Source organism: Dasypus novemcinctus, chromosome X (assembly GCF_030445035.2).
Source record: "Dasypus novemcinctus isolate mDasNov1 chromosome X, mDasNov1.1.hap2, whole genome shotgun sequence".
NCBI lineage: Eukaryota > Metazoa > Chordata > Mammalia > Cingulata > Dasypodidae > Dasypus > Dasypus novemcinctus.
Window position 1 is genome coordinate 21,215,372 of NC_080704.1, and position 15,517 is coordinate 21,230,888.

General features: G+C 38.9%; 1 protein-coding gene across 1 annotated transcript in view; it reads left to right on the plus strand.

The window, feature by feature from the left end:
* Positions 1–15,517, plus strand: part of CDKL5 (cyclin dependent kinase like 5) — a 309,028-nt gene that overhangs the window by 186,328 nt on the left and 107,183 nt on the right. Inside the window, exon 4 of the mRNA XM_058291571.2 lies at positions 6,011–6,056. Coding sequence (XP_058147554.1) covers positions 6,011–6,056 — 46 coding nt within the window. The remainder of the gene's footprint in view (positions 1–6,010; positions 6,057–15,517) is intronic.

Genomic DNA, 15,517 nt, shown 5'->3' on the forward strand with positions numbered 1-15,517 from the left:
AAATCTGTAAATTAAGAGACTAAACATCAAAGATCGTTTGCAAAATCCAGGGAGATAGGGATGAACTGAAAAACAGAGTCTTAAACTCATGCTCTTCTACTTTCTGAACCAGAATGGGGCAAAATATCCCAAAGAGTAAGAAAAAACCTGGACCCTTCCTCAAGGAACTGAAAACCAAGTAGCCTTCTCACTGTAGTAACTACTATCCAATCCCTGCCAGAGCTGGAGTTCTCTGTCTGCCACCAGCCCACATTAGCATCTGTATTTCCATATCTTTCCAGAGACTAAAACTCCTCAAATACCATAAGGCAATAAGTAAATAGGTATTGAAAGAGATGTGTTGCATTCAAGAATTCTTAGTTCCCCATGTTAAACTGAAGTGAGATAGAATAGTAGGAGCAGTGCCTGCTAGGGAACATGGTCTTGAATGAGCTGCACAGTCAACAAGTGCCAGGTGGTCCCCTGGCATATTCTGAGAACGCTGCCCAGGTGATCCAGCCTCAGACCAGCCAACCAAATGAGAATAACGTTTGCCAGGAATCAAGGTTTTTACTTAGGGTTATATATGTCTCAGTCTGTCTTCCAGGTTCAAGTGGCTGAGAAACCCAAATACCTTTTTGCTGCAGAATGCCAGGCCTGATCTCCTCCCATCTTAGTATTAATAAAAAGGGAGCAGTAAAATTCTGTGAACAGACATGGGAGGATGAAGAAAACCTTGCTCTGAAGATTCAGAAGCAACACTTAGTTCTGAAAATGATTTTTTGTAACAAGCAAATGAAACAAAGACATCTGCTTAGTCCTCCTGAAGGAGAGCCAGGAGGTTACGGGCTCCATAGAAAGAACAAACTCTGAAATAAGTGAAAAAATGCAGGAAGTCTCCTGAGCTAAGGAAAAATAAAGAAGCCTAAAATGGAGGAAGTAAAGAACAAAATGGATGCAGTGGTTTTGAATCATTTACTCATTAAATATTCATTCATTGAATATTTATTGATGATGTGCCTTCTATTCTTGGCACTGATGATGCAGTAGTGAACAGAAACATATAAAACCATTATGAAAGCTCCAACCTAAAAGCTTTAATATTTCTAGTGGAAAGTATTAGAAAAATAGGAGTAGAAACAACATTCAAGGCTGCTAGAAGAAAACCTTAATTTAATTGATTTCTAGGTAATATTAGTTCAACACATACACACATTCCTACCTCTGGTTATACTCTGGTCATTTAAAATTTTTATTTCAAGGAGAAAGAAAAGTCCTAGCAGCATCTAGACAGATAAAAATTTTCTTCAATGGAACAAAAACCAGACTTCTTTCTCATAACCTAAATATCAGAAGACTGCTAGCCCATTTTGGAACCTTATAGGGATTAGGAAATGGCAGCTCTTTTTTTAAGATTCTTCATTTCCTCCTTCTTGGAAAATTGTCTTAGTCTGCAGATTTTGTTAGAACAATATGCTTTATTCCTAGCTGCTGGAAAGTTGCTTTAATAAACATACAAATCTATAATCCCTATTATGTGAATGGCCCATTCCAGGGTTTTGCCATGAATAACCTTACACCGTGACCCTGAAGATGTAGAGAACATAAGGTTGCCTTCCCAAAAATTCTGTTTCTGTGAAGTGACCATTCATTGTGAGGATATTCAGAGACACAAACTTGGAAAATAGAGTATTTTCTCAGAAATCTATTCAAAGATGCATTCTGGCTGAGTGAAAGAGTAATACAAATCAAGTACTCAGATGTGTGAATACCAAAGCAAAGGGCTGGTGATAAACAGTGGAGCTAATTAAATGCATAGCAAAATATGGGCTAAATATAATAACTCATGTGTGTGTAATTACAAATTAAATATAAAAGCAAAAACTTATTCTCAAAAATAAATTTCTTAAACTCATATAAGAAGAATCAGGGTCTGTAACCTCAGATTAATTTAAAACAGTTTAAAGTCAAAATAATTTAAACTTGTTCTGGCATATGAATCAACAGAGCAATCGAGGAGAAGAAAAAGCTCTGAAAGAAAACCTGAAGTATATGTTAGGATGGTAATATGTGACAGAGAAAGAATTAAAATTCCATGGTGAAGGTTATTGCGAAAATTGGTTCAGTATCTAGAAATCATGTTAAATTTAGATTCCCTCACCATGTTATATTTTAAATAAATTGGTAATGGATAAAGATTTAAGGAAAGAAATTAAATCATTTAAATATCAAGACACACAAATGTGGATGGATATTAACTATGCTCGGGTGCAGTAAAGTGTTTGAGCAAAAAGTTATGAATGTAATTATAAAGGTATGTAGCAATAAATTTGGCTATGTAATAAGCTATATTCAATAACAACAAAAGTTAATTCAGTGAGTCCAACAACCTGAGGAAAATATTTGTAACAAAATTTGGCAACAAATTCATGTATACAAATCAGAGAATGAGGTCTAACCTTATTAGACCTCATTTTCACTTAGCAGTTGATTGAAGAAAACTTCTCCAATATCAGTGAATTTCAAAGATTTTTTTCATATTGTTTTAATGATTGTGTTTAGTGTTGGTAATGGTTGCAGGGTAGGTATTCTACACTGCTGAAGGGACTTGAGAAATGAGCTATTTTTGGATATCAGTTTGGTAATACAGGTTTTAATAGCTTTAAATGTTCATACCCTTTGACCCAATTATTTCACTTATGGAATTACTCTGTGGAAATAAAGCTGTGGATGTTGGTTTATGTTCATTGCCAGAGTGGTTAAATAAGAGCCACTAAAAATTACAGTTTGAAAATTTTATTTATTTATCTATCTCCCGCTCCAGTTGTCTGCTCTCTGTGTCCATTCGCTGTGTTCTTCTGTGACCCCTTCTATCCTTATCAGCAGCACGGGAATATGTGTTTCTTTTTGTTGCGCCATCTTGTTGTGTCAGCTCTCCGTGTATGTGGCACCATTCTTGGGCAGGCTACACTTTCTTTTGCACTGGGCGGTTTTCCCCACGGGGCCCACTCTTTGCGCGTGGGGCTCCCCTACGCGGGGACACCCCTGCGTGGCAGGGCACTCCTTGCACGAATCAGCACTGCGCATGGGTCAACTCCACACGGGTCAAGGAGACCCAGGGTTTGAACTGTGGACCTCCCATGTGGTAGGCGGATGCCCTATCCATTGGGCCAAGTCTGCTTCCCTAAAAATTTTCTTAATGATAGGTAAAATGTTCCTCATACAACATGACGTACAGTGTTCTTATTCCAATTTGAGAAAAGTTGACTGGAAGGAAATATACCAGAATTTTAGCAAGGGTATATGAATAGTTTTCTTTTTCTTTATACTTATTTTATACTCTTTACACTCTTTTTATATTTTTGTAATGAGTACTATTTTTATAAGCAATTGGAAAAAAAGTGAAATGTTAAATTCTTTCCAGCATCTTATCTTCTGATCCTAATTGCATGTGTTTTCCACCAAACTTTGAACTGGTTTTGTGTAGTAAACTTCATCTATTTGGCTTCATTCCTTAAGTATGTATATAAACCATATTGAATATGGGAGAGAGTGTATGAGTTTTGAGGCAAGAGAAGATTTCCATGGTATTGCTGAAAAGGATAAATGAAATAATAAACATTTCATTTGACTCCCTTTCAGGCAGCTGTTTTAGATGGTAAATTCTATTTATGAGATACCAGGAACAAACCCTGAAAGAATTTATTTCTTCAAGATCCTGTGTGTTGTTGGCTATAAATGGAAATTTGTAGTTATAGCTATGGACAGTTTTGAACTAAGCAAGAACTTATAAAACTAAAGAAAGTCTTAACACTTGAGATGCAGTAAAAAAAAAAAGTATATGTGATTCAGAGTGAAATATAGGATTAGACACTACCTGGCACAATTTTCATCCGAAATATGAAGCTGTACTCTATTCATCCTGGAAGTGTGTCGTGGCGTCCCTCTCTTCACGCTGTGGAAAGAGTGAAAGGTGGGGAAGCGGACTTGGCCCAGTGGATAGGGCATCCGTCTACCACCAGGGAGGTCCGCAGTTCAAACCCCGGGCCTCCTTGACCCGTGTGGAGCTGGCCCATGCGCAGTGCTGATGCGCACAAGGAGTGCCGTGCCACGCAGGGGTGTCCCCCGTGTAGGGGAGCCCCATGCGCAAGGAGTGCGCCCCGTAAGGAGAGGTGCCCAGCATGAAAGAAAGTTCAGCCTGCCCAGGAATGGCCCCACACACACGGAGAGCTGACACAGCAAGATGACACAACAAAAAAAAAGAGACACAAGATTCCCAGGCCACTGACAACAACAGAAGCAGACAAAAGAAGAACACATGGCAAATGGACACAGAGAACAGACAACTGGGGCGGGGGAGGGGGGGAGGGAAGGGGAGAGAAATAAAGAAAAAAGGAAAAAAGAAAGAAAAAGAAATCTTTGGGGAAAAAAAAAGAAGAGTGACAGGTGTTTCCTGGTAGGGTTTGTTTTTTTACTAGTGTCATAGGTAGGTTGGTAACTCACTAATTAAAGCCATTTGAAAAGGAGTAAGGTAAGAAAAAGATAGCAAGGAGAAGAGTCTCCTTGTACTACTTGTACTAATATTTTAGCCAATAACCCCCAAATTACTTGGAATTTGCAGTTATTCCTTCCAAATAATGAAACTTCACTGCAAAGCAGTTTCAGTATCAGAAAGTACCTGGAAGGCTGAGTTTCTTTGTCTGAAGATTCACTAATGTACAAATCAGTCGTATTCCTATGTCTGTGCCCTATACTTCCATCTGTTCCTTCCTTAAAAACAAAAAAGTTAATACCCTTAAGAAGTACCTTTTTCCTCAATAGCCTATAGTACTTTCAGATCAATTTTTTTTTTCCTGTAACATGGATATGAAAGCCGGGGTTTTCTTCCTCTTATCATTGGGCAGATGGAAAACAAAAGGTGATTTACAGACATAGTTAGGACCCAGGGTTTGTCCCTTAGTGTAATGATTAAAATGTTTGCTGTTTTTTTTATTTTTTAGCCTTCATGATTCCCTTCACTTTTGAAAGGAACTTCAGAGAATACCTTTTTTTTTTAAAGTCAGTGATTTGTACCCTGTTGATTATTGCCTGATATTGTGTCCGTTTGTAAACTATTTGTTTTGAAGCAGGGGCAGTGTCTTATTAAATGATTTACTCCTACAGACCTGGAAGTATACCCACTTAGAGTAAAAAAGAGCAGGCCTGAGTCACAAGTCTTTCTTTATGACATGTTGTGTTTGAAGAATCTAGATTAATTATTTTACCAAGTCTTTTAATTCCTTTTCCAGGCGAGAAGTAGACATGAGTTATTTAGCTTAGTGGTAGGTACTTAGTTCTTAGCATTTCCACTTCCTGTCTAGCCCTTATTTTCTTTTCCCCCTACAAAAAAAGAGGCACATTTTAGTTAAAAGTAGGAATCTGTTCACAAACTGTTTGTTCCAGGCAGATAAATAAGGCAAGGAGAAGGCTGTGATTGGTATTTGGTGAGTGGAGGTTTATCACACTTTAGATTTGAAATGATCATTAATGTAGGGAAGATCTGCTAGATAATAGAGAACGTTGTTAGGAATAGATAATAAAGGGAGGAGACTTGGAGGAGGCATTCTGTTGCCAGTAACTACCCAGTACTGTAGAGGCCTTTACTCTGCTCTTAGAAGCCCAACTAAAATGTTTTCCTGGGTTTCAAATGGCAGGAGATATGAAGGTCTACATTAGTCATTCCAGCACTTTTGAGTAGCCTTAAGACATTAGCACATCTCATTAGTTCATGGTCTCTCCGCATCTCTCTGTTGTTTGCTTCCTTCCCCAACATTGCTTCCTGTACTTCCCCTTTTCCTTACCTGACAGTGTCTGTACGGTGATGCGAAAGAGAATTTTGGATCCAAGAAATGAGGGACTGGAGGAGGAGAATCTATTTTTTACTCTCTGGGTTCTTGCTACTCTGTCCCTGAATACACCCCCAGACAATTAAGGATTTCCAGTTTGAGAAACACTAGAGAATGACTTGTCTTCTGCCTCTTTTCCTTTGCAGGAAACGCATGAAATTGTGGCAATCAAGAAATTCAAGGACAGTGAAGGTATATATATCTTTAATTTTTTTCTATATTTAGTTTTTGTGACTAGAGTATGGAAGAGGTGGGCTCTCACTGGTTAGACCCTGTGTGTTTCTGAGATTTTAAAGCCCCAAACTCAGAAGGTGAGCTTATTTAAATAGCTTATTTATTATCATGACTTGCTTTAAAACATTTAGTTCCTTCTGTATGACTCTTTTAAAATCTCATATTAGAAAATTCTTCATGTATTTAAGATACAATCAATATTGGAAATCTTGATCCAAAGACTGGATAGAAGGCATGTTGTCTAAACCGATTTGAAGGAAATACTTCTGTGGGTTCACACAAGTAGCAAGGTTACTATGATCTTCACTTCCTAGTTAAAATTGGGAATACAAGGTTGTTTGTTTATACAGTATTAAGGGAGTGATTTTATATTTAGAATAACTCATTAGGAAAAGCTTTTCAAGAAAAAATGCCCTTGGAGACCTTGGTCACATGTCCAGATCATTTCAAATGGAGTATTAAAAGAAAGTTTAAAGAAAGTTTAAAATAAAGCATTTCAGAAGTTCATTAAGTTTGAAATCTAGACTGTTGGCCATCCAGAGATAGCCAAGTAGAAAAATTGATCATGAAGACACACATGGCCTTCAGGAAGCTCTAGGCAGTGCTTTTCAAACTTTTTTTGAAATATATTTTACATCCTAACCCAGGATCTACATACATAGTATACTAAATGTAATTGAAGTGAACGGGTCACAAACTACTTTAATTAATGTGAGGTTCTCCATTTTTTTGTTCTTGCCTCTTCTCTTTGATTTCATTATAAATGTCCATTGTGACTCACTACATTGATTTCACCACTAGTGAGTCTCATGCTTCATATCTGATGGGACATACGAGAATAGCAGTCGTAACCTACCTTTATCAGTACACAGTTTCTGAGTACTGTAAGTCACCAGCTCCTTTATTTGTGTACAGTTTCATCACCCTCACCTCAGAGACTTAGCAAACCTTAAATAGCAAAAAAAAAAAAAAAAAAAGGCTTGCTAACAAAAAGTCCCGGAATAAATTCAGTAGTATTTGATACAACTCAACTCTGAAGTGCTGGTTATATGAAGCACATGTTTATCAGCTGTTAACTGTAAAGAAAAGGCAATCAAAAAATGCTTTTAGCTTGTCCTGAAAAAAAAAAAAAGAAAAAGAAAAAACCTGCTTCAGATGGTGTACCTGCAGTCTAACAGGAGCAGTAGCCTCAGCCTACACACTTTGAGACCATTGGAAATGAGCACTGACTTTGGGCTAATCCCAGGTGGCCAAGAGACAAATGGTAATTTATGAAAAAGAATGGTTGCAGCAGATCAAAGTACCACTTCCACATGCATGTAAAAGACTTCTGGCTGGACATTCGTCTTGTGAGGCACATGGTCAAAAGCATTAGTTACCACCAGAAATAATCGTTGTCATCAAAGTTTTAAAAACAGCACAATCTGGGCCACATATGCCATAACTTTTTTTTTAAATTACCGTATTCTTCCATGGTATAAATATGGATCACAATTTCTATTTTCTATCCTCTACATACCTATGCTTAGCCTCAGTTTTATGGCATATTTTTACCACCTTATGACACCTTCACAGTAGCCATCAATAACATATCCATTGAATATTTATTCATTGAGCACTGTATCAGGTGCTGAAAAACTGTGAAGATAAATCAGGTATATGGATACTTTTCAAGAAACATATGGTGTACTACTAGAATTAAAACATGTAAATAGCTAACTATATAAAACAGAGTAGAAAGCAGTCAGTGCCTAAATATAGTCATAGAATTTGGATAATTCTGAGGCCAAGAGAGATTGTTTCTAGCATGGGCATCAGGGAGTGCCAGAATAGTTTGGACCCTATGGAAAATATTTGATCTGCCCTTCTTATAATGAGCCTACTAAGCATAATCAACTCTGCCCTCATCTCTGCCAGGCCACTGTTGAGTCACCTTACCTTACAGGCACAGAGCCTTTATCACCCACCTTGTAGATGGCCACCTCTGTAGTCTGTAGGTGACTCTTCTAAAACATAATCTGAGGACATACCCATATATTCATCTACCTTTATGTCCCAATCCTGTTTTTGACCTGCTTTCCTACTGCTTCCAGTTCTCTTTGGGATATCTAGTACTCTCTTTTCTGGCTTTACTCTCTTCTTCCTGCCAGGATAGTATCTTGCTTAATGGAAAGAAAAGAGTGAACAAACCTTTTGGAGTGTACAGTATACCTAGATGTCTAGTACAGGTGAGGATATCCATCCAACCCCTGTGTAAACTATTTAATTCTGAATCTTTATCATCTTAAATTTCAGTCAGGTCAATTATAATAAAAATTTTTCGTGATAATGCTGCCTTTATAGTTATGTAGCTCTCATTAACCCCTTTAATTAGCTGTTTTGTGAAATTACTTTTTAATATTACAATAGTGATTTTTTTCAATCCAGTGTTTAAAAATCTTTGTGAAGATAATGAAATAATCCTGTTAAAACATTGTTGAACTAAAATAGGGTCTGAACTTGGTATGATCCATGTTCAAGCTTATCAAGTATTCTCTCTGATGCTATCAAGGGAGATTTTATGATTGTGTATATTACCTTCTGTTAGATTATGATAATATCCTTCATTCTTTGTTAATTCCTATGTATCCACAATCATGAGTAAAATATTTTTGAAACTGTATTTTAGCATAGACCACTATTTAGTTCAAGAGGTTCTTATTATCCCAGAATAATAAATCATTATTTAAAATGGGAACCAAAAATTCATCCTAAATAAAATGTAAGATTGGGGCTTTAACTTGGGAAAATGAAAGTAAAATTATGAAAATAACCTTATTGGGAAATGGACTTGGTCCAGTGGTTAGGGCGTCCGTCTACCACATGGGAGGTCCGTGGTTCAAACCGTGGACCTCCTTGACCCGTGTGCAGCTGGCCCATGCGCAGTGCTGATGCGCGCAAGGAGTGCCGTGCCACGCAGGGGTGTCCCCCCGCGTAGGGGAGCCCCACGCGCAAGGAGTGCACCCGTAAGAGAGCTGCCCAGTGCGAAAGAAAGTGCATCCTGCCCAGGAATGGCACCGCCCACACTTCCCGTGCCGCTGACGACAACAGAAGTGGACAAAGAAACAAGACGCAGCAAATAGACACAGAGAACAGACAACCGGGGGAGGGAGTGGAAATAAATAAATAAATAAATCTTTTTTTTAAAAAAAAAAAACAAACCACTTACTAATTGAAAAAAAAACCTTATTTTACCTTATAGTTAACATAGTTCAGGTTATAATAGCAGCTATGTGCTGTTTCTTAAAAAAAGAATCAAGTGTTTTACCTTTTCTATTGGGGGAGGGTGCATTTTTTACAGTGAAATTGTAGCCTAAGCCAGTGAATGATTTTCACGATGAAAATTACATCTCTTATACTTCATCATAAATGTGAATTCTCAGATAGTAATTCCTAAGGATACCCTGAGTTTTACAATGTTGAAAGTTCACTGGGAAGCAGATGTAGCTCAAGCTATTGCACTTCCTACTACATGGGAGGTCCCTGGTTCAGTTCCCAGTGCCTCCTAAAGAAGACAGCAAGCTGGCATGACGGGCAGGTACATCAAGCTGATGCAACAAGATGACGCAGCAAGAGGCATACAGAGAAAAACATAATGAGAGACTCAACAAAGCAGGGAGTGGAGGTGACTCAAGCAATTAGGCACCTCCCTTCCACATTGGAGGTCCCAGTTTTGGTTCCTGGTGCCTCCTAAAGAAACAAGGAAGACAAACAGACACAACTAGTACAAAACAATGAGGGGATGGGGAGAAATAAATAAAAATAATTATATTTTTTAAAAACTTTATTAATGCAAACTATCACAGAGAAACATTTACTAATTAGCACCTAATCAAACAGAAGTCTCCATTGAATTAGTTTTGCTCATTATTTAGATTTTCTGAAGAGAAAAATGAACAAAAAATTAAAAAATCTAGAGATTATTTCATTAAGACACTTTTTCAGGTTATATATTATATAATACATAATTATAAATTTAGTCTGATTCTCCTACCCTTCCTATAACTTCATTCATGTGCAGAGATTTGATATTCAAAAGATAATTTATCATTGTTGGATCATCATTCTCATCCACACATGTGCAAATCTCTACTGTCCTCAGTTTATTAAATAATCCAGAAGCACTAATTTAGACTGGATAGCTTTGGACCAGCAAAAGTTAAATAAATAAATAAATAAATAAATATATATATATATATAGTGTCAGCCTTTACCTTTGGAGCACCTGTGGTCTAGAATTTATTTTTGACATATATTTGGATCTCCTGATGTGACAACAGCTTATGTTTCTTTGGACTCCTTCACTTTTCCCCTGATGATGGGTGAAGAGGGACCGATCCTTTCTATTTGTCCCTGGGCCTTAGTACATGACAAGGAAGCTGACTCTGAGGGAACTGTGTATCAACCCATGTTTAAGATGGAATTTAGGTTGTGTCTCTGTTTTCCTATCAAATAAAATTGCTTGCATTTCATATCCTCCTGCTGTTTGTGTTTTTTGTAGATGTTTTTCTCTTGGAATGTTTTTATTTATTTTTCTTAATTATTAGAAAATGTTTTCTTGGTCATGCATTCTATAATCCAATTTATTTTATCCTTTTTACAGACACTAGAGAGCTCTATATTGATCTCTGGATCAGAGGTACTCTGATCTCTTATTTTGTGTAATGGTATAAAACAAGAGTCCACAATCTTTGGTTCTTAAATTGAAGAATCTGGTTTCTTTGTAAGAGAGGTCTTGAAACAAAATGTCTAATCCTTGGCTAAACAGAGAATTCAAATCACTAAGATATTCTATGTTTGAACAATCTCGCTAGTCATGATTTCACCACACTTCCTTTTAAAGTCCAAAATGTGTCTCTTACAAACTTTAGAGATTCTTCTGTGATTTGTGAACATTGTGGGTTTTACTTTGGGTACACCTTTCATGATTTAATAAATTTACATCATGCTTTTACTTGACTATCATACCAGATTATCTAAGGGCTCTCATCTTTTTTGGTATATGTGACAGCAGTACCGTCATTCAAAACCCCCTGGCTGTGCTAAATTGCCCTTCTCTTGCTGTTCCTTCTTCAGTCAGGGCAATTGGACTCGGACATGGTATCCTATACTTTCATACAACGATGGTTAAACAAGAATTTCAGGTTTATGGTTTTATAAAGTAGGTTACAGCTATTCCTGGATTTCTCCTCCAAGCCCACAACTCTTTAAAAATAGAGTTATAATAGAGTTTCTGCTCATCTTTAGATTTTCTGTTTTCATCAGTTACTTATCTTTGATTTTCTTTTGCTCCTGTGATCTTTTTTCCTTTCTTTTTTTATAAACCAATTTTATTCATGCATATTAATAAAGCATACAGTTCATCCAAAGTGTACAATCAATGGTATTTGGTATAATCACATAGTTGTACATTCATCACTTCAGTCATTATTAGAGCATTTTCATTATTTGAATAATAATGATAAAAAACAGACAAACCAACCAACAAACAAAATTGTTTTTTTAAAAGATTTATTTACTCCCCCCCATCATTTTTGCACTTGCTATCCTGTCAGTTCATTGTTTGCACTCTGTGTCTGCTTATCCTTTTTTTTTTATAGTTTTATTTTTTATTTATTTCTCCCCCCACCCCCCACCCCAGTTGTCTGCTCTCTGTGTCCATGCGCTGTGTATTCTCTCTGTGACCGCTTCTATCCTTATCAGAGGCACCGAGAGTCCGGGTTTTTTTTTATTTGTGTCATCTTGTTGTGTCAGCTCTCCGTGTATGTGGCGCCTTTCCTGGGCGGGCTGCACTTTCTTTCATGCTGGGCGCCTCTCCTTACGGGGCGCACTCCTTGCGCGTGGGGCTCCCCTATGCGGGGGACACCCCTGCGTGGCAGGGCACTCCTTGCGCACATCAGCACTGCACATGGCCAACTCCACACGGGTCAAGGAGGCCTGGGGTTTGAACCGCGGACCTCCCATGTGGTTGACGGACGCCCTAACCACTGGGCCAAGTCCTCTTCCCCATGCTTGTCTTCTTTTTAGGAGGCACTGGGAACCGATCCTGAGACCTCTCATGTAGGAGGGAGGTTCCCAATCATTTGAGTCACATCTGCTCCCTGCTTATTGTGTCTCTTGTTGTTTCTCCTCATTGTATCATCTGGTTGCGTCAGCTCACCATGCCAGCTTGTCATGTTAGCCTACTGTCTTGCTCTTCTTCTTTAGGAGGCACTAGGAACGGAACCTGGACCTCCCATGTGGTAGGCAGGTGCCCAACTGCTTGAGTCACATCCACTTCCCAACAAGAAAATTGTTCACCTCTCAGTCTCTCTATGCTTTCCCTGTTGTACATAGCTGCTATTTCTGGCTAATTCTTGCACATTTATTTATTTATTAAACATTTTTATTGAGATATTCACATATGTTCTATCCAAAGTGTAGAATCAACTTTTTTTCTTAAATATTAAAATCTCTTTGGCTTTAGTTGGCTTGATTTTTACTTATGTTAACCTGCCTCACTGGCAAGCTTAGAAGTATACTAGTTTTGTTTGTTTACTTAGTGGCCTCCTCCTACCCTGTCATTTAGTCATCACTCAGCAGGCTTGATATTTATCTCCACATAACTTTGTCAAGAGTTGCCACCTGGGAAGCAGACTTGGCCCAATGGATAGGGCATCCGCCTACCACATGGAAGGTCTGCGGTTCAAACCCCGGGCCTCCTTGACCTGTGTGGAGCTGGCCCATGTGCAGTGCTGATGTGCTCAAAGAGTGCCGTGCCACTCAGGGGTGTCCCCGCGTAGGGGAGCCCCATGCACAAGGAGTGTGCCCCATAAGAAGAGCCGCCCAGCGTGAAAGAAAGTGCAGCCTGCCCAAGAATGGTGCCGCTGCACACACAGAGGGCTGACGCAACAAAAAGAAACACAGATTCCTGGTGCTGCTGTTAAGGATAGAAGCGGTCACAGAAGAAGGCAAATGGACACAGAGAACAGACAGCGGGGGGAGGGGGGAGATAAATAAATAAATCTTTAAAATAAGCAAGACACCCTCAGAGCACACTGGTTAATGAGGTCGATCTACAGATACATAGGCACATATCACATAGGCTCACAGACACTTAGAGCTGGACGGGACCTTCAGAATGATCTAGTATAACCCCAGTTTCAATTTACAAGCCCAAAATTGCATAGCTAGTGTGTGATTAATTGAGATCAAAGTTCAAACTCTGGTATCTTCATTGAGTTGTTCTTCCACCCATACTATACCGGTCTTACATTCTCCAAGGCTCACTGTGTTAAATCATGTACCTTGGGTTCCTGTGTGCTACTCAATCCATGAAGTAAGATGTGGCCCTTGGTTCTCTCTGAGGAAGTTAGTTATCCTTTCTAGATTGGGGTTCTTCATTTGTTAACTAGAGGAGCTAGCCTAAATAAATAATCCACAGTAATTATTTCAACTACAAAGCAAGCAGTGATTTTGTTGCTTATTTCAGTGGTGTCTGCTTCCACTTTTAAAAAATTGCTCCATTAAAGCAGTTTGCTACTTTCTGAACCTCTGAGGAGAGAAAACGTATAAGTGGAATGTGCACTTCTTCTCCCTGTCATTTGACATTTAGTGCCACAATTTTCATCTTAAAGTACAGGGTAGGCCAGGAACCTTAAAGGTACTTAAAGAAACAAAAATTATAGGATATACCAAGTAATGAAGGTTGCACATTTCGCTTGCACTTCAGGCATTAATAATTCCACTTCCTGCCTGTTCCCATTCATTCCAGTCTTTGTGCTGAAGTGCTTACCTCAACTTTTAATACTGATGACTGGCATAAATTAGAGAAGCCTTCATTTCCTATAAAAGATAGGGTGCTCAAATGAAGTTGTTTTGGTACTACATGCTAGGTGATTCTGAGAATTTCTTTTTTGAAGGAGGCACCAGGAAATTGAGTCTGGAACCTCGTGTGAGAGGCAGGCGCTCAATCATTGAGCTACACTCACTTCCCAAGGATTATGGTTTGTTGTTGTTGTTTAGGAGGTACCAGGGATTGAACCTGGGACCTCATACGTGGAGGCAGGTGCTCAACCATTGAGCTACATCTGCTCCTGAGAACTTCTTTTTTTACATATAGTTTTTATTTATTTTTAAAAGATACTTAGAGTACATAAAATGTTACATAAAAAAATAGAAGGGATTTCCATATGCCTCACCCCCCACACCTCCCACTTTTCCCCACATTAACAACTTCTGTCATTAGTGTGGTACCTTCATTGCAATTGATGAACACATTTTGGAGCATTGCCACACAGCATGGATTATACATTGTAGTTTACACTCTCTTCCACTCAATTCTGTAGGTTATGGCAGGATATATAATGGCCTGTATCTGTTGTTGCAGTGTCATTCAGGACAATTCCAAGTCCCAAAAATGCCCCTATATTATACCTCATTTTCCTTCTCCCTGACTTCTGTACCTCCAGTGGCCACTGTCTCCAAAATATATAATTTCTTCCATTGCTAGAGTCACAATAAATCTTTAGTAGAATGTCAGTAAGTCTACCCTAGTCCATATTTTATTCCCTAATCCTGAGGATTCTGGGATGGTGATGCCTAGTCCTCCTCTAATTGAGAGGGGGCTTTGATCCCATATGACTGAGGGATAGGACTCCCTTGCTTGCAGTCCTTTGGTGTGGTGGTTGTCCGTCCTCACCCACTTGTTAGCTGCCCTGGGTGAGCCCAACAAACTGGAGAGTAGGTGTTACAACTCTGCTGAGGATCAGGGTCCAGCAGGCACTAGGACAGCCCAGAGACTCAAGTCTCTTGGACATATACCTACCAACTCCAGCACCAACTATAGGTTCAAATAAAAGGGACAGAAGAGGCATGTGTAGAGAAGTCACATCTGAGTACAACTCTGTCATGCTCGGGAACAGAAACTCCAAACTATGGCCCACTAGCAAGGCACTGAACTCCAGAGCCATCTGCCATGTCCATAGGACCTGGGTGTCTCCAGAGCCCTCAGGAGTCCCACTATTTGGGGAAGTATCTATGAAATCTTGGCTGAGATGTGCATAAGCATTATCTCTCTGATAACCTCCCAACTCACATTGAAGTCTCTTAGCCATGTAAACTCTTTCATCTTTACCTTTTCTCCCTTTTATTCAAGGTCTTTTTCCAGTTGCATCACCAGCTGGTACTTGGTAGTAATCTCTTGGTGCTAGGGAGGCTCATCCCCAGGAGTCATGTCCCACGCTGGGGGGAAGGTAATGCATTTATATGCTGAGTTTGGCTTAAAGAGTAGCCATATTTGAGCAACATGGAGGGTCTCAGGAGGTAACTCCTAGGTACCCTACAACACTAGACTAAGTTGCAAAGAGCAAAAGGCTCATAAGCATAGTCATCAATATCAA